Source organism: Henckelia pumila, chromosome 4 (genome assembly GCF_033568475.1).
Source record: "Henckelia pumila isolate YLH828 chromosome 4, ASM3356847v2, whole genome shotgun sequence".
Taxonomy (NCBI): domain Eukaryota; kingdom Viridiplantae; phylum Streptophyta; class Magnoliopsida; order Lamiales; family Gesneriaceae; genus Henckelia; species Henckelia pumila.
In genome coordinates this window covers 211770997-211790118 of record NC_133123.1, presented here as the reverse complement: position 1 = coordinate 211790118, position 19122 = coordinate 211770997, and the positions used below count along the sequence as shown (strand labels likewise).

The following is a 19122-nucleotide window of genomic DNA, read 5'->3' as shown; positions in this document are numbered from 1 at the left end:
AATTTTTGGTGTTTTATTTTGAATGATAATTTTTTATACAAATCTTTTGAAGATGGTTGTTTTGGTTGAATTTTTTTTGAGTTTTTGAAGTCTTTCATGATTATGATCAAAAGTTTCAAAGTGTGAGTGAGTTAATTGAATCGAAATAGAAAAGGATAAAAAGGGGACCAAAATCATAAAAAAATTCACGTTTTTGCAGTAGGCAGGACTGAGGCGCCACCCAGGGGTGCCTAGGCGCTACTTGGGCGTGGCCCTAGCGCCCAGGAGCCCTTCGGAGGGAGCCTTAATTCTAGGGGTCGCTCGTTACCTGGGCATGGCCCTAGCACCCAAGAGCCCTCCAGGAGGCGTGTCATCACTAGGGGTCTCCCAAAACTCTCTTTTAAAGGCTTTTTTAATGTCTTAAATCTATTTTAAGCTCTTTTTAAGGTGTTGGAACTATTTATAAGATGTTTTTATGAAAAAGTGTTCAAGTTTTGAAGTTTGAACGGAAAGAACGATTCACGTAGATCGATTTAGTTTTGTAGTGCATCTATATGTACTTTATTCCTCACGAAAGTTATGTTCATTATGAGCATGAAGTTTTATGAAATGTTAGGGACATGCTTAATTTTATTTATCAAATTATTAGTGTAACATTGTTCTAGAACAAGATGGTTAAATTTCTGATCTTGATGCTTATTTCAGGGATGACTAGTTACATCATCGGCACATTTTTGTATGATATCAATTACAATGGAATGTATGGTATTCTTTTGAGAGAGAATGATTTTCTTTGATTTGATTTTAGAGGGAGCATGACCATATGCCAGTGTTTGTTCTAGAAGCATAACATGCTTTAGAGTAGGTTCATGAGAGGCTACCTCAATCATGATGATTACACAGTCACTGGAATTTTAGATATCCTATAAGCATTCCAATGTTGAATGGATTCCCTTGTTGAGATTTTAAAGTTTCTCCGTTAGTGAGAATTAATTTGTACTGGGCTTGGTGCTAGTGGTTAATAGTATCCATCGTCTGACTTCGTCAGGGATAAGAAAGGCAAAATCTTTGAGTATGAGATTCCTTTGCAGTATTCTGGGGATAGATAATTCCTTGTTGAACCATAGTTTTAAGAATTGATCAATGTGGAACTCTAAGTTCAGAGTATGTTGATCAATGGTTTAAGATTCCAGTAGGAATCCAAGAACTATAAGTGGTTGTCTAACTTGATCGATCTTTTAAGGCTAAGTAGGAAGTCAATGAATCATCTACTGATACAGTTATGTCTGATAAGTATCGACATGTAGTTCTGTCATAGGGTAACATGAACCTTGATGTGGATTTTAATTGTTCTGAAAGCCTGTCGTGCTTTAGAACTTAGCAAGGAAAGATTACTCTTGTGAGGTCATTAACACGTTTCATGTTGAGTGTTGACAACCAGGATTTCTCAGTTGTTTGAAATTCTTCAGAAGTGTTTATGATGAGATTTCAGAATTTCTCCTATTCGAGAAGAGGAGTTTGGGATTCAACTATTATTGGGAATAGAGTTTTAAACTCCTGAATATCTTATTGTCTGACACCGTCAGAAATGAAGAAACCAACAGTAACATAAGATCTAACATTTGGTTTGTGGAAAATACAATGGTAATTGTCAAATAGAAAGATCGTTCCAGGTATACCTATATTTAATACAGATGGCTGAATCAAGGAAACAATAAGCGTTCTTTATTTCGTACCGACAATTGGAATTTTTTAACTAAGTGTAATCAGAGGTTAATTTGAGATTTAATCGTCATTGGATGAGTATAAAGATAAAAAAAAACTCAAAGCTATATTTTACTCTGTATAAGACATTGTCAGTTAAAGTAATGTCAATTGTTTTGGACAATATGCCAGATCTGTACGTGATTCATCAACTGAGCCTTTTGAGACTAACTGGCTAAACTAGATATAGGAATTATCAATGATATGTTGGTTATTTAGGACATGATTTAACATGCACAGTATTAAGAGGTTCTATGCTGACTCTTTATGCGATTCAGAGTGGTACCTTCATTGCACAAGTGTAATGATTCAGTGGGCTCTAGCAAGAGTAAACAGTGATTGAATCGGTAGTGTTCAACGTCAGTAGCCGAGACCTGTAATTCCTTGGGTCTGGCAGGACTTTTTGTCACCAATTTTCTTCGTGTGTTATCTCTAGTAAGCTATATCATTGAAGTGACTAACTCGAAAAGAGTTAAGATTCAAATAGTAAACTAGATTGCAAAAGTGTTTTCGAAAACTTTGCAAGTACATGCACTTGTGTTGGCTGACTTTTGTAATCCTAGAATTTAGCAGATGTACTATAGCTGTGAGACCTCGGTTTTAAATCACTAATCTCAAATTAAACAACGATTAAGCAAACAAGATCCAAGAATTTAAAAGCAAGGAATAATTTTTTTAAAAAAATAGGGCATCGCTCGATCGGTAAGATTTAATCGATCGAGCGAGCAACAAAAGCAAAAGTCACTGCCCGAAGATTACCAGCTCCGCTCGATCGTAAGATCTAACCAATTGAGCGTCCACAAAAAATCAAAACAAAAACTCAGTAAAATTACCTTCGCTCGATCGGTTAAATCTCACCGATCGAGCGGTGACAGTACCGAAGCAAAATTCAGCAGAAAACTTGCTAGAAACTCAAGTCCAATACATTCAAAAATAATCATTCATTACAATCACAATCTTTCCAAATGATACATGAAGTTCTAGATTTGATCAACCGCTCATAAAGATAGAACATGCATCGGTTCTAGCTATTACAATCCGAATACAAAACAAGTTCGAATTACAAAACATAACAAGTTCGAGTTCTAACATGCTTCATATCTTAAACTAGATAAACATGTTGATTCGACTTCTAAACCAAGTCCCACTACTAACTCTCCATCTTGATGCTAACCAGGTCTTCGCTAACTTGATCATGCCCCACCTGTTTCCAAGTACACATACAAAACAAAGCAACAACTGGATAACTCCGGTGAGAATGGTATTTCCAATAAAAGCAACATAACAAGTAATATAATTAATATATCAACAACATGCTTTCAAGACAACATAACCAAATCGAAACGAATGATATGCATGTCTTTAAATAGGGTTCAACTCTGATAAACAAGGGGTTGCTACTCTGCTTTTGGGATCCCGAGGATGAGATCATGTAACAACTCACCGACTCTCCTAATCGAGGTGGTGTCATGTATCTCAATCCCCTAGACTTTGGTGTGACTATAAGGAATATGCTGACACTAGGTGAACTTCTACACCTAGGTCACTTGTAGTATAGCCCCCAAACGTCTAAACAAAAAGGGTTGTTCTACCCGCTGAAATCAAAGGTTTGGCTCATTATGAATTCATAAGAAACATAAAACATTAAGCCACATAATAAAAGCTCAATCAACAACAAAATACAAGTTTCACATGCTAGAACAAGTATTGATGCAAGTATGTGATTTTAAGGAAACTCGAGAACCAACTGTCCCGAGTATGGTATCCTGCTAACGATGAATGCTTGTACCTTTCAATGCAAGTATCTTCAACTCTGGATAAGCTACAACAAAAGGTTATATCAAAATCTATGCAACCTAAACAACAACTGCTCAAGATAATCTCTTTACCATTCTTCGTCCAACTCTTCGATGATCAAATGCTACTAACACAGGGCTTGACAAACTCCAAACGAATCTGTACAGAGGCAAAGAAGATCAACAACGACGATCAACTCACAAGCCAAGGTTCAACAACACAAAATGGTTCAAAATCTCTAAAACTCAAACCGGCGGCATAACGACTATAAACTGAACAAATCGGAAACGCAGACAACAGTACAATATCGATATCAACTCATATCAATGCTAAGACAATAATAACAAAGCAATTCCAACACATCTCAAAATCTCATTTTCGAAATTAGGCTTTCAAAAATCATAACAAATCCGAACGTCGCTCTATTTCAAAACCGACAGAGAATAAACGATCAGAACTCTGCCAAGAACAACATACTCAAAACTCAATCGATTCTAACAACATCCAAAAAATAAAATGTATCTGATCGTAGAAAAACTTACGATATAACGAAGTTCTCGCTGTAGTGATTGCTAATCTGCCTTCACAAATAAATTCTGACGGACGGATCGAGCTCGAACTGAATTTGAAAGCTTGAAAAAGCGTTTCCCCAAGCTTTAATGGAAGAAACCGATGGAAGGAAAGGAGAAGAAGATAATGAGACTAAGTCAAAAGAAATCCAAGTGTAGATAATATATTAAACTTCAAATTTGCACTTTAGTCCTTGAAATTTTCAAAATTTATAAAATAAACACTGATCATAATCAAGTCGGCTCTTGAACTCTGTAATATTCGATTAACTCAAATAAACTCAATTAAAATAAAATCGGGGCGTTACAATAGCAACCCGTTTCAGGATCACCTACTTATTAAACTAAAAACATGTAATTAACCTAAGATAATCGAAAGTGAAACAATCAGCGAAAACTCAACCATACAACAAAAAAACTCAACCGACAATAAAACTCAGGCGATAAATTTATACAACCCAATCGAAAAAGTACCGAAAAACCAACTAAAACTAGAAACATAACCGCGAATCGTCATAACTGCTGCAACCTCAACCCAACGACCGCTTCCACTGGGTTCATCCAACCTAAGCTCTGCTTCATGGAATGGGGTGTCCAAGACAAAAACCGAGGATGTGAGCGATAACGTCGCTCAGCACGAAAGTATGAGTATGCACATGCTATGAGTGCGTGAATGAAAATATACAAGGTACCGAAAACCTATCACGGTAGAAATTTGCTCAGTTAGGTGGCACCATGGTATATAGCACTCTAGGCCGTCGCATCAGGAGATGGCTCACACACTGGAAGAATTTGTGGATATAGGTGACCTGATTCCGTACTAACAGGTCCAAACATCCACTAAGAAATAAGGGGCTGGACGACCCCACTACAAGCTATAACAATGTATAGGCCTAACATGATAATACATGAAGCACAATAATCGTGACATAATAAATGCACACAAACATGCCATATGAACATGCAACACATATAGCATGCATTCTCAACTAGGATATCTCGGATAGTACATCTGTACCTCTAAACAGTAACCTAGAAATTCTAGCTCACAAGTTCAAGCTTGCGTCCGTCGTTAGCCTTTGAAGTCGAAGACCCCACCCCTTGGACACAGCTCCGCCGCTATCTCGGAATCGCCCCGCTAGTGCCCGAACCTCGAACCGTCGACTGAAACGCCCAACTAAAGACTATAGAAGAAATTTGTAAATGTGGAAGGAAATCTGATCTCAGATGTTCTATTTATAGACGACGATCGAAAGCTCTGATCCATGCATGTATGTCATGTTCTGAAAAATCCACTTTGGAAGCTCCGATCTCTACTTCAAAACTTCCGAATCCAAGCATGCATCGACGTGTTCAAAATTCCTTGACACCTAAGTGGCGGCTCGAGTTTGGACCATATGCCCCGTCGTTCATTCTTTCAACATTCACAGGGCAGAGGACTAAAGACATTTGCTAGAATATGTATATCCTGTATACTCTTAAAAATTAGACCACTTCCAGCACATGAATCCAAAAATTAGAAACCTAGTACGGTAGAACAAACCTTAATTTTAGGGAAATAATTATGTTAGATGGAGAAAGTAATCATGAGCGGACGACTGAATTGACGGCGGAGAATAGTTTCTCTCTATATTTGTAGTTTTCTCTTATTAATTAATTAATTAATAAATATTAATATATATGCTCATGTGGCGTGGTATAGTGCACTGTTACTGTTGGGGGTGACAAGAAAACAATAAAATTCAAAGATAAGCGATCCTTCGTACATGTGGCCGCCAATTTCCCCATTACTTTGAAACCACACACACAACCAGCAAGCTCATGCTTACTCTCTACTCTTCTCAATTACAGTCCTATTGATTTCCTCCTGCAGACTTGATCTTTGGGACGATTTGCCTTTGCCATGGCTCTGATGAATTCCATTGCTTCAAGAAATACTTTCTTCTCCTCCAGATATTTCACGAGTTGTTGCACTAACCCAATTAAATCACTCCCATTTCTCAATCCTACTCCTCTTTTCTCCAATCTTTCGTTCAAGAGAAATTCACCTGGTTTCTCTACTGTCTTGGTTAAGGCCTCTTCGGCTTCTTCTCCTTCCACCACCGTTGCTCAATCTAATGAGCTCAAGGTCGATTTATTTTTGGTGCTTTTATGCATTTGGGTTTAATTTGTGAAGTGGGATCTTGATTTTATCGTCTGATTTACGTGTGCTGGTAGGCGTATGTTTTGTTTGATTTTATGGGCATCTTTTTTCAGATTAAGAGTGTGCCCACCAAGCCAATTGATGGTCAGAAGACTGGTACAAGTGGCCTAAGAAAAAAAGTATTTCCTTTTGGTTTGTCAATGAGGAGGCGTACCCAAGTGATCATGCTTGGAGGTCTAAAATTATCATCTAATTCACTTGATTTGTTTTCCATTTAGGTGAAAGTGTTCATGCAAGAAAACTACCTGGCTAATTGGATTCAGGTTTGATAATTTCTTAACAATGAATTTAATGTTTTGCGTGTTTCTCTAACAAGGGAGTTGCTTGTGAAATGAAGGCATTGTTTAATTCATTGCCACCAGAGGATTACAAGAATGGAGTTTTGGTTTTAGGGGGTGATGGTCGGTACTTTAACCGGGAGGCTGCACAGGTATCAAGGATAAGAATAGATGCCATTTTCAGCTGTCCGTTATTGTTTTGTTTTCATTTCCAGCTTTTTAATTGGTGAACTTGAATTGCAGATAATTATTAAAATTGCTGCGGGTAATGGCGTTGGTAAAATCTTGGTTGGAAAGTGAGTTTCTCTTATCTAATTGCACTTGGATGTACTTTAGTGTCCTTTCAGATGTTTAGTAGACTAGTTATTGATTTGAAATTTTGCTGTAGTTTTATTCTTAGGATCATTTACAAGCCAGTGTGTTACTGTTGCTTGATGTCAAAATTGGTTTATTCTCTACACTTTCTGGCTTATAACATCCAAATTACGGACTACTTTCTTGGAAGATCTAAAGATCACTGAAATGCTCTTAGATGTACTTGAATGAATTGTGTCACTACAGTTGTTCAGTCATCTAATTCTTGATTTGAAATTTCACTCTAGTTTTATTCTTAAATATCATTTATAAGCCAGTGTTTGTTACTCTTTCTAGATGTTGAAATTGGTTTGTTCTCTGCATTTTACTGGTCTATAACATCCAAATTATAGATAACTTTATTGGAAGACATGGGTGATCGAAAGCGTGTTTCTTTCTTTGCTATTGACTTATGCATGCACAACATTTCTGGTAGTATTGATTTACATGTTTCATTTCATAAATTACTTTGTTAACTGGACCATGGTACATATAGTAATTCTGTAACTGCAGGGATGGGATCATGTCTACCCCAGCTGTTTCTGCCGTGATTAGGAAAAGAAAGGCAATTATCTGTCCTCTCTATTTTAACTTTACATTGTGTAAGTCTACTAATCTATGAATCTTATAGTTTTACTAATCTTACACTGCAGGCTAATGGTGGTTTTGTAATGAGTGCAAGCCACAATCCAGGTGGTCCTGATTATGACTGGGGTATCAAGGTGTAGTATGGTTATTAGCAATTATGCCCGAACAGTTCTCATGTTTTAGAGTTTAAATTCTCATATTCAAATTGGTTTCTCACTTCTTCTTCTTCTTCTTCTTCTTTATTTTTTTTAAAAAAAATTTTGCAGTTCAATTATAGTAGTGGCCAACCAGCACCTGAGTCCATAACTGACAAGATCTATGGAAACACACTCTCTGTATGCTTCTGATCCTGTATTCCTTTGTTTATAGAACTGTCTGATTTTAAGATGGTCTTACTCTTAGTGGGATATCCTTGCTTTAGTAAAGATGGTGTTGACAATCATGAATTGTTATTCTAATTTATTATTGTCTCACATCTATAAATGTCTCGCAATTTTTATGGCTTAAATTTTAAGATGAAGTGGTTGTTTGTTAAACAAATTTCTTTACATTTATAATGACTCTTGAGATGAAAAAAGTATCGTATAAAATAAATTATATGAAGCCTAATTGTTGTTCAAAACGACCTAGAGATTCAATCAGTACACTTGAAACTTTCACTTTTAACCCGATTTGCCGCCATGTGCCGGTTATGGCTAGTCATTCTGAAGAACATGCTGTACTTTTGTAGCCATCTCTAAATCACTGAAAGTAATTTCTCTTTCTTCCATCGAAGATCTTCAAGTGGATATGTAAGATCATATTAGAGGTTGGGATTCAATAACATTTAACAAGTCAATTTTTAATCTAAAAGGGTAGATTTGGACGTATTTATGTTGAATAAATTTTCTAGTTTGATATCCGAATTTTACTTGCCTTACTCTTGCAGATCTCAGAAATAAAAACGGGAGACATTCCTGATGTCGATCTCTCTGTCCTTGGAGTAACCGACTGTGGACCTTTTAGCATAGAGGTAGTTGATCCAGTATCTGATTATTTGGAACTTATGGAGGTGAGCAACCTGAAATATGGATATCTAAATATTCGTAGCATAATCATATTTTTCTCATTTCGCATTGACAGTTTTGTGAGATTTTCTGCAGAATGTATTTGACTTTGAACTTATTAGGAGTCTTCTTTCAAGGCCAGAATTCAGGTACATAAGTTCTTTGCTTCTTCGGTCCATAATTTGGATGACCTTGTTAGGGACTTTATTGTTCTGGACTGTAATATGTTGGCATAGGCCCAATAGTATCAAGCCTATGGAAGAATCTAGATGTACTAGAGAATGAGAATAAAATGGCGAGTCATAGTTAGTTAGAGGATTCACGTTTATTGTGTTTTGTTCTTACTAGCTTGTGGTAGGGTTTCTACTGGCTTACGCCAGGGGCAAGAGAGTGTTTGCATTCTTCTTGTAAGAGGATTCTATCCTTGGCTGGGATATTTCTCAGATTATATTTCATATTTCTTATTAGTAAATCTGTTTTCCCTTCCTATTAGTTATTATTTGCAGAATTGAGTGTGTTAGGAGATTTAGATCCTAACGGACCTGATCCAGTTTACTTAAATTAAAAATTCCTACCGTTAGCTGATCATAGATTCTGAGTTTCCTCTGTAAAAGATACACGAATACAATGTTTAAGAAAGCCTTTTTTGACACTTGTTTTTAAGGTCTGTTTAATGTGTTTTTCTCCATTAGGAAACTTCAGAGTGATACCTTTTCTCCTTTTACTTCCTATCTCCATTCAGTTGCATTGAGAATTTTGAAATTTTTTTTTGGTTTTGTTTTGATCATTTCCGCCTCTGATTCCTTATATGTATCTTTTCTTTAATATTGAGGACACATCGGGAATGATGTGTTGTAAATAAGCAAACTAATCATGACTTAAAATCCTCAATCCAGGTTTACATTCGACGCCATGCATGCGGTTTCTGGTGCTTATGCCAAACCAATTTTCATGGACAAGCTGGGAGCTGGCCTGGTACACAATTAATGTTGAATTTTTTACTCTCAATATTAGATAATTGGCTCATGATTCTCTAGTTTAAGTTACCTTTTCATTTTACAGGATTCGATTTCAAATGGAGTGCCATTAGAAGACTTTGGGCACGGTCATCCAGATCCTAATCTTACGTAAGAAATGATATTTTTAGTGTGAGTGTGTGTGTGTGTGTATATATATATATAATATTAAACAAAAGTATAGCTGATCTGTAAGTTTTCCCCCTTGAAAAGATATGCTAAGGATTTGGTCAACATAATGTATGCTGAGAATGGACCTGATTTTGGAGCTGCAAGTGATGGTATGTTCGTATGCTTATTTCAAGCATTTCTTGTAAAGTTTGTGGACTCCTAATTTGGAAAATAAAAGAAAAGAAAAGAAAGAGAAAAGCTGAACGGAATTTTTTATTTTTTGTCTTTTGCAATGTTGTATATTATATAAGCAATAAATTAATTTATTTATGGCTTCTTTCAGTATCAAATAAAACCATTAAGAGTTTTCCAAGTGTCCTGGAATTTAGCTCAATTTTTATGTTTCTATATACTTCCAGTCGTTTTATCACATTTCATTTCAAAAAGGAAAGGTGCACCGGTTTGCTAAATTTTAAGCAGACAAAAGATATCATGATATCTCATGTTTATGGCTTTTTAGGAGATGGTGATAGAAACATGATTCTTGGAAAAGGATTTTTTGTTACTCCATCAGATTCTGTTGCAGTCATTGCGGCCAACGCTCAAGAAACAATACCGTACTTCAAAAATGGCCCAAAGGTTTGGAAATTGCAAAAGGTTTTTCCTCTAATTATCTCTTCCGGTGATGCGCACTGCTACTGAGCTTTTGTATTTTGTAGGGATTGGCTCGTTCCATGCCAACAAGTGGTGCTCTAGATCGTGTAGCCCAAAAATTATATCTTCCGTTTTATGAGGTTTAGCGCTTCCACATTTACATCTCGTGGATTGTTGTTTATGTGTTGCAACACGAGTGAAATTCTTGTGTGTTCATATTTGTGTGCTTACGACTAGACTTGATTTCAGGTGCCCACTGGTTGGAAATTTTTTGGGAATCTAATGGATGCGGAGAAACTGTCCATTTGTGGGGAAGAAAGTTTCGGAACAGGTTCTGACCACATCCGTGAAAAAGATGGGATATGGTACTGACATTCTCATCCAGACATATATGAATAAATTTTAGTTTGCAGCTTTTTTATACCAGAGTATGGTTTTCTGGAGATCCCATAATTGATCCCCAATTAGTAGGTACTCATTAAAACCGCTAAAAAATACATGAATAATGTTATGGCTTTTTCTATTAATTAATTTACAATCAAATTACAGATTTGCAAACATGCGGTTGGCTTAAATAATTCACCCCTTGAAAAATTTATTTTAGTTATGGTTATAAGAAATTGGTTACAGACAGCAAGAAGAAGAGGCTGCTCATTACTTTCGCATTCTTGGGTCGATGAGTTTGAATGTTTTCTCTCTTTTGCCAAGGAGTTTTCAGTGTGTTTGTGGAGGTAAATACTCGTAATTTCAAATAAAAATCCAAGTGGCTGATCAAAGCCTAATTTAGGAATTACTTTGAGATTTTGCAACTGTGCTACTAGCTTCTTCATACCTTCCATGCTACGGTTTATAATTATGGGAGATTTTGCACCTGCTATTGTAGACCATGGTTAAGTATTTATGCTTGGTAGAACTCACATCAAAATTGAGAAAATTTGTTCACTAAAGCCCGTTTGAGCCTTTTGTGGTTGGCTTTATGATTAAAACCTTGTTTTGTCACTGAAGTAGTGATCTCTGACAGGGCTGTTTTAGCTTGGTTATCAATAATTGCGTCTCGAAACAAGGACAAGAAACCAGGAGAAAAGTTGATTTCTGTTTCTGATGTTGTAAATGAACATTGGGCCACTTACGGGAGGAATTTCTTTTCTAGATATGATTATGAGGCCAGTGTTTCCATGCTTCATTTTCAGCACATTTTTCACCTTTTTTGTTTAATCTCTTCTTACTTACACCAAAGTGGCTGAAACCACTTTCTGTTCAGGAATGTGAATCTGAGGGGGCCAACAAAATGATAGAATATCTTAGAGAAAAAATATCTAAAAGCAAGGCAGGTGATACCTATGGTAAGTTTTGAGCCTTCAATTTTCCAAAACGGCTCCTGTACTTTAGATGATGCTGAAGGGGATTTATAATTGCAGGACGCTACGTCCTCGAGTTTGCTGATGACTTCACCTACACTGATCCTGTAAGTTGAAGCTTCTTCTGTAATTATTTCTCTTGTGTAATTAAAGAACAATCAGCCAGCAACATGACAGTTTTTAATTTCCTCAGGTTGATGGAAGTGTTGCTTCCAAGCAAGGCATTCGCTTTGTTTTCACCGATGGATCGAGGATCATATTTCGGTTGTCGGTCTGTGTTTCTTTCATTTTCACCAGTGGCTCTGCTTCACACAGCTAATTTTGCTGTTTTTTCTTGGAAAAACTTAACCAATATCTTTATGTAGGGTACTGGTTCTGCTGGTGCTACCGTTCGAATATATATTGAACAATTTGAGCCAGACTCATCTAAACACAGTGTTGATGCACAAATAGCTCTGAAACCTTTAATAGGTTCAAATTTTAGATCCCTTTTATGAACTTCTTTGGGTTTTCCTTGCAGTTTGTTGAGATGCGTCTGTTTCTGTTCTTAGATCTTGCGCTGTCTCTCTCGAAGCTGAAGGAATTCACGGGAAGGGACCAGCCAACAGTCATCACATGAGAATGAAGTTTTCAGTTACTAATTTTTGCGATTGAAAAACTTTCATGGCATGACAACTATGCCAGGTCTGCTTTCTATATATTACTCGGAATGCTTTATATTACGTTCTTTAGGTTAGTTTCAACTTTCATGTACAATGTGAAAAACGTTTCAAGGGATGGTGAATGATCATAATTTGTAGGTGGTAAGCAAAATTTATTCTTGAGAGAGATGTATAGAATAATGACCTCCAGTTTTTATTGTTGGAGAAACGATTCTATGGTTATAATAGTAGTAAATTTTATGCTACAATTGTTGCTTTTGGGGAAGAGAAATGGAATTTGAGTTGATGTTGTGTTCATGAATCAATCGCCTCTATACTCTAGAGTACCAAAGATATTCATTATGTGGATTCACCAATCATTTATTTAACTGCTAGATTTTCGATGGCATCCGCTAGAAAATTCATTCAAACTGCTATAGAGCAATTGCCTCCACATTCTTTTCGTGTTTACACTGTCAATCTCTAAATTGCAGTAATCCTTGTTGACGCTAAAACCATGCCATCCCATTTGATGTCATCGAGGTCCGAGGAGCCTTGTCTAGAGATGATTTTAAATTTGGCTTCACAAATTAGCCCTGTAGTTCTTGTTTTTTTCTTCATAATATATATACAATCCAAGATGGTATCACCATTCAACGACATCTTAGTGTATGCGACGATCATCATCGAAAGATTTACTCAGAAATATCCTATCCTTCTTTTTCACCATGTCCAAATATAAAGTTGACTCTACCTATGTCAGGCAATTTCCTGAGATTCATGTTCCGATTGACCTTTAACTGGACCTCTTTCTGCAACATTGTGTCACTTTCATTTTCTTTTACATTGATGTCAATTATATAAAACGAGTCTTATCGTACCTGGTGTCAGAGTCAGCTGCAACCCTTCAACTTGAGGTCATCGGCTTTCTCGATTGGGCCTATTTTCACGGTTCTCTGGTCTTTGTCAAATCTATCACCCATGCAGTCAGAAAATTTATACATCTTTTTACCCCAGCATATTGCCGTTTGCTTTTCTCTTGTGGCTGCTGCACACTTCCACAATCAAATTTGTCCAATAATACAACCCGACCACCAAATGTGGGAAAGGTGGTCGACAACTTGGACAAGCACGATAAACCCTTAACAATGGAAAAATTTCCTGTCATCATCAAGTGTTTTGAGGTCAGTTCAATCATTATCCTCTTTATGTGACGGTAATTTTACATTGAACTATATGTGATATATGGTTGCATTTTTTACTTATTTGACTCATAAAGCTACGGCATTCGTATAGATTTGCATATAAAGTGTTTCATATATTTGATGAACTCTATGCTTCTTCATGACGATTATGCAATATTTGAGCATGCAAAGTGCAAAGAAAGGTAGTGTTGAGGTACTGGAGGATTAGTTTCTTTATGTCTATCAAGTCAATCTCTTTTGTTTATTACCTCTTGTTCATCCGACCAGGTTTGATACCTTTGTCCCATAGAACCCATGTCCTTTGTCAAACATAAAACCAAACAAGTTCACGTGTCCCGGAAACCTTTCTATTTATAAGCGAACATACACATCCCTTAAGAGAAAAACGCCAAAGAAAAATCCATGCACAGAATCAATAGAAGATTGTCTTTGCTTCCCAGTTGTAACAAGGTCCAAGTTCTTCAGCAGACCCACCAAATAAATAATGGTTAATAAAGGTGAGAAAAAAGAAAGAAAGCAATCATTTTAGTGGATAAAGAAGGGGATGAAACTGCATTTGTAGTGCCTTAATACATGATCTCTGTTTAAGTAATAGTTTTTTAGTGTAAAGATCCAACTTTGATGAGTCTGTCAGTTTCATGGGATTTGTTCTTGTGTAGCACTCATTTGCCCCACCCCTTTTGTCTGAAAGAAATGGTGCCATTCCACCACCATGTTAGTTGTTTCCACCTGTGGACCTCCTTTTCTTCCCCACCTCTTCTTGTTTTGTGTATTCAAGATTTTGGCATTTGAATTAGGATTTTGATTTCGTGGTTTTACTTTTATTTTCTTGAAAAGCCAAGGATTTGTCACTTGTTGGATGTTGGTTGTGTTCGGATATGATATGTTACCGATTCCAACATATTCACATTTAAACTAGGTTCGAAATATCTAGGGTGAGTACAAATATTATTAGGCTCATGTATGTTCGCCTCCTAATTAGTGAATTAGAAAATTAACTCTTAACGCAACATTATTTTTTGTCGCTTTTAGTCCCCTGTTCGATTGAATGCACATGTAGCTCTCTCTATACACATTAGCAATATTTTGAATCATGTCGGTATTTTGACCAATTTTTTTTAAAAAAAAAACAAGTTATTGCAATAAATTTTGGCTAATTAATACCAAAATCCAATGATATATTTTAGCTATATATGTGCCACCAATATTTTGCGCTTTTTTAAAGGAAAAAAAAAACAATTGTATTATTATTTATACGTTTGTTAAAGTGGAAAATCAAATAGCTAGATTGACCATAGTAAATGAAATTAGCAAAGAGGTTAAATGGTTGGCTCCAGCAAGTTTGTGGAATCCACCATTTGCACTAGATTGAGAGACTAGTGAGGATAATCCAATGTGGGAAGCATGGGTGATAACTTGATATCATTTCAGCAAATATATGTGATGGGGGAATAAAAGGGGCGGATGATTTAAAATATTTAAAGTTTTTAATATTTTAATATAAATCTTTTTTTTAATTTTTGTTTTATTTATTTTTTATTTTTTGCATTTTCTATCTATACTATTTATTAAATTTGAGCTTTTTGACAATTGAATCGATATATTTTTCTTTGTACAATTACCAATTTATGTCTAATAACAACGAAACATAAATGGATGAGCTTTGTGAAATATTTTCCAAGAGGAGATTAACAATTTAAATAATCATTTAAATTTATATCAATTATTTAGTGAGATTTATTATTATATTGTGAGATTTTGTATTTTATATATTATGAGATTTGACAAGTGCGATTTTTATATTGAATTTTTGGTGGTAAAAGAATTAATTAAAATTTTAATGTACATGTAACCTCACTATTTAGATTAAAATCAACTATAATTTAGCTTAGCAAGCAGCAAGCTAGAGTTTGAAAGCTCAATAAACATAGATTAGCATCCCCTAGAGTGTTGCAAAAGAGTCGAACATTAGAGAGGGAAAATTTGAAAGTAGCTAGCATTGTTTTAGTTAAATGATTGGTTGAAATTTTGACTTATCACAATAAAATGATCTCTCTTATAATTTTTAATTGGAGCATCGATATCATCTAAATTAAGATCAAAATTTGACAAGTTAAAAAACCAAAAATCTGTATAGGTTCATGTACGAGATGATCATTACAATTTTCATACCCTTTATTAATAATATCAAATGTTGAACTGTGATAGTGATCTATTTTTTTGGTTGAGAAAACTAGTAAGGATATTAGGTCAAGTTATAACGTAGTGGATTAGAGTTCGAGTTAAATCTACAAAGACTGATATTTGCATGATAGAATTTTAACAACTTTTAACAACTTTACTTAAAACTATACCAAACAATTTAATCTAAGAAAAGACATAGTAAAATTAAAATTTAAACTAAGTGAATTCAACTAATGAATGATACACCAAACAAATACTTGACAACTAAAATTTAAGAGAGAAAATCAACTCAAACAAATGATCAAGACGCACGTATCAACCAAGACAACCATATATGTTATAACACATGGTATGATCCAATAAATTAAGTTTCATTCAATGACGGTGAATTATGCAATAATCTATTTCTAGTTTTACAGAACCTATTTAAATTTAACAACTCAATTATTTTCAATTAGATTTAAATACATGAAAAACCCATGAATGTTCAGTTTTCAAACACAAAGTCGCATGAATAAAATTGACAAGACGAGCCTTATATTTTTTCACACTACCTTTTGAGTACTCATGGTTTTAAATATCCGTTTAGAACCAATAAACTTTACACTTTAGGCAATGAGACAAGATATCAAATGTCATTGTCTTTCATAGATTTTATCACTTTATATTGACATCAATCCATTTGAGAGTTAGAATTTTTATAACTTGATGGAAATTGATAAAATCATTTTCTATCATGTCAATGTTGACCTTATTCTCTTGGAAAAATACAATCAAATTACCTAAGATTGTATTTCTTCTCTTTCGAGTGGAACTCCATAATTACAAGGTTATTGAGATGTAAGAGTTTGTTCTTTTATAATGTTTCTTGAATGAGAGATTTACCTAAATTGTCTTACCGTATTATGTTTTCGAACAAAGTCAAAAAATATAATTTTGATCAATGTCAAGAACACCTGTGAGAATATTAAAATATTCTTCCTTAAAGACAATTTTCAAACTTTATCTCCCCCACAAACTCGACATCCTCAAAAACCAAGCATTTTCCTAACTGAGAATCAAATTAATTGTGGGACCATAAAACTTTTACCCCTTAGATTTTTAAGAATCACTTTAATCAAACTTTGTTAAAGATATATGCTGCAGTCATTAGTGTTTGTCCATAAATGAGATATAAAAGTCATATCTAAAATAATCATCTATGAACAATATAAATTATTGTTGATCATTTCAAAAAACCATTTGGAAGACCCACTAATATCCATATTTATAAGTTCATAGACATCCAAATTCTTGTTGACTTCAGATCTCCTTTAATTTGTTTGTTTTCCCTTTATACATTTAACACAAATATCAAAATATGTTAAATTTAAAGGATTGAAAATTTTGTCATACATAAGTTTCTTTATTCTCCATCCGGAGATATAACATAATATCTTATGTCACGACGTAACTGTATTCTCATTTACTTATTTTTATCTTTGAGTCTTGTAAACTTAATTGCAAGGGCTCATTAAATGAAACAATTGTATCAACCGAAGAAATATTATTGTAACAAGATGAAAAACCAGAGCCAACCAATTTTGAATCATGAAACAACCAAAATTTCATTTCCAAATGAGCAAGATAAACCGAATTTGCCCAAAATAGAAATAAAAATTATTCCGTCTAAAAGTCGGTACAATAAATGTTTCATTCAGATTCAAATAAAACTCAGGTTTTAACAATAATCTAAAATTTTTAATTATTTCAACTTTAACTGTTTTGCCATTGTACACTGATGAATCTTTCATCATCATTTGAACTTTAGCAATAATAATAACCCCGCATAGACACACTGATGATGACACCAAAATCTATCCATCAGATGTGACATCAAAGATAAATTAACCTTAAAACAAACCAAATTTAGAAACTTTATTTTCATGAGTCTTTTAGCTCTACAAAAGAAACAATATTATTTTCCGATTAACTCGGTTTTTTTTGTTGTTTCTTTTGAAGTGCTATATCTGCAGCTTAGTTTATCTTTAATCATTTATCTTTATACCTCATTGAAAGTAAAGTTGTCAAGAACGTACAAAATTCACTCTTTCATTCTTGACAAACCTTATTTTCAATATTCTTAAGGTGATTCTTAACTGTAGTTATATCTCTTCGACATATTGCCCTAATGATTCCTAAATGACTACCTTAATGATCATCAAACATGCAATTTAATTTCTCATACCTTTCTATCTCCCTCCTTTTAAAAGAGGTACTCTGATTCAAAAAAGGTATGTTTGAATAAATCTTTATTGCAATATCTTTGATCATTATTCCAAAAACTATCAAGATGTTAATTTTTTCATAACTGGAAGTAACGATAATCTTTGAAAGTCAGAATAAAGTTGATGCGGACAGTAAAACTAGCAGAAATATTCAAATATTAACTGAACAGAAAATTATCAATAAATTAAATATGCTCACAAAAAATGCCCCAAATAAGTAATATTAAATTCAAATAAAGGCAATCCCCATCTCAAGATACCGAGCACTCCATTAATATTTCATCTTTGGACAAAATATTAACTTGTAAATGATATCTTGGTGTAGTAATCAAATACTGATCATAAGAACATATCAAATAATAAACCTTCCTTTGGGCCGATTTATTATTCATATGTAAAACCAAATAATAATCACATATTTATTACCACAACTGCACATGTAATTCTGTTAAATAATAACCTTCCTTTGGGCCGATTAATTATTCACATAATTTACATGTACAAAACTTTTTATATTTCAAAACAAATTAATTTTCACAATAGAGGTCACTTTGGCGACATGTTGTTTCAACCAATTTATTTCAAAATATATATACCTTAACTATTCCTTTATTCAAATTTAATATCAAATAAAATTGACCCTTTTCTTAAAAAATAAATTTTAAGTATTTTGGTCAAATTCAATTATTTTAACCATTGATCGTAAGATCAATGCCGACTGGTGGGCAAATCAGACAATTTACTGGTCATGGGTGATCCTTTCGGGTTGGATTCCCGTATATTCAAAAATTAACTGACCCATGTATATTGACCTGATAAACTCAATCCATAGAAAATAATCAATTAATTCAAATAATGCACACCTCATAAGGGATACTGAAAATTGATAGTAAATAACATGTCAAATAATAATCTTCCTTTGGGCCGATTATTATTCACATGAAAACCGAATAACTATCATAATTTTATCCTTATTTAAACACATATGTAATCATATTAAATATTAATTTTTCTTTGGGCCGATTAATACTAATAAAAATTACATATACATAATTTTTTATATTTTAAAATAAATTGATTTTAATCAACTCATTTTAAAATATATAAA

At 34.2% G+C, this 19122-nt stretch overlaps 1 protein-coding gene across 1 annotated transcript; it reads left to right on the top strand.

The window, feature by feature from the left end:
* Positions 1-5824: 5824 nt before the first annotated feature.
* Positions 5825-12640, top strand: LOC140894337 (phosphoglucomutase, chloroplastic). Its single transcript, XM_073302831.1, has 22 exons — positions 5825-6237; positions 6366-6431; positions 6531-6575; positions 6650-6742; positions 6834-6886; positions 7458-7509; positions 7598-7666; positions 7799-7867; positions 8461-8583; positions 8675-8727; positions 9475-9553; positions 9641-9705; positions 9808-9875; positions 10226-10344; positions 10425-10499; positions 10609-10724; positions 11381-11522; positions 11621-11702; positions 11778-11824; positions 11911-11988; positions 12083-12188; positions 12269-12640. Exons 1-22 carry the CDS (start codon positions 6013-6015, stop codon positions 12334-12336), a joined length of 1893 nt encoding a protein of 630 aa, XP_073158932.1. The 5' UTR covers positions 5825-6012; the 3' UTR covers positions 12337-12640.
* Positions 12641-19122: the final 6482 nt, after the last annotated feature.

What these genes read in the sequence shown, in the direction of transcription:
- LOC140894337 (XM_073302831.1), top strand. Translation starts at nt 6,013, where the DNA reads ATGGCTCTGATGAATTCCATTGCTTCAAGAAATACTTTCTTCTCCTCC. An exon ending in ACCTGGCTAATTGGATTCAG is followed by an intron (nt 6,576 to 6,649) that starts GTTTGATAATTT and finishes TGTGAAATGAAG; the next exon opens with GCATTGTTTAATTCATTGCC. An exon ending in TCTATGGAAACACACTCTCT is followed by an intron (nt 7,868 to 8,460) that starts GTATGCTTCTGA and finishes TTACTCTTGCAG; the next exon opens with ATCTCAGAAATAAAAACGGG.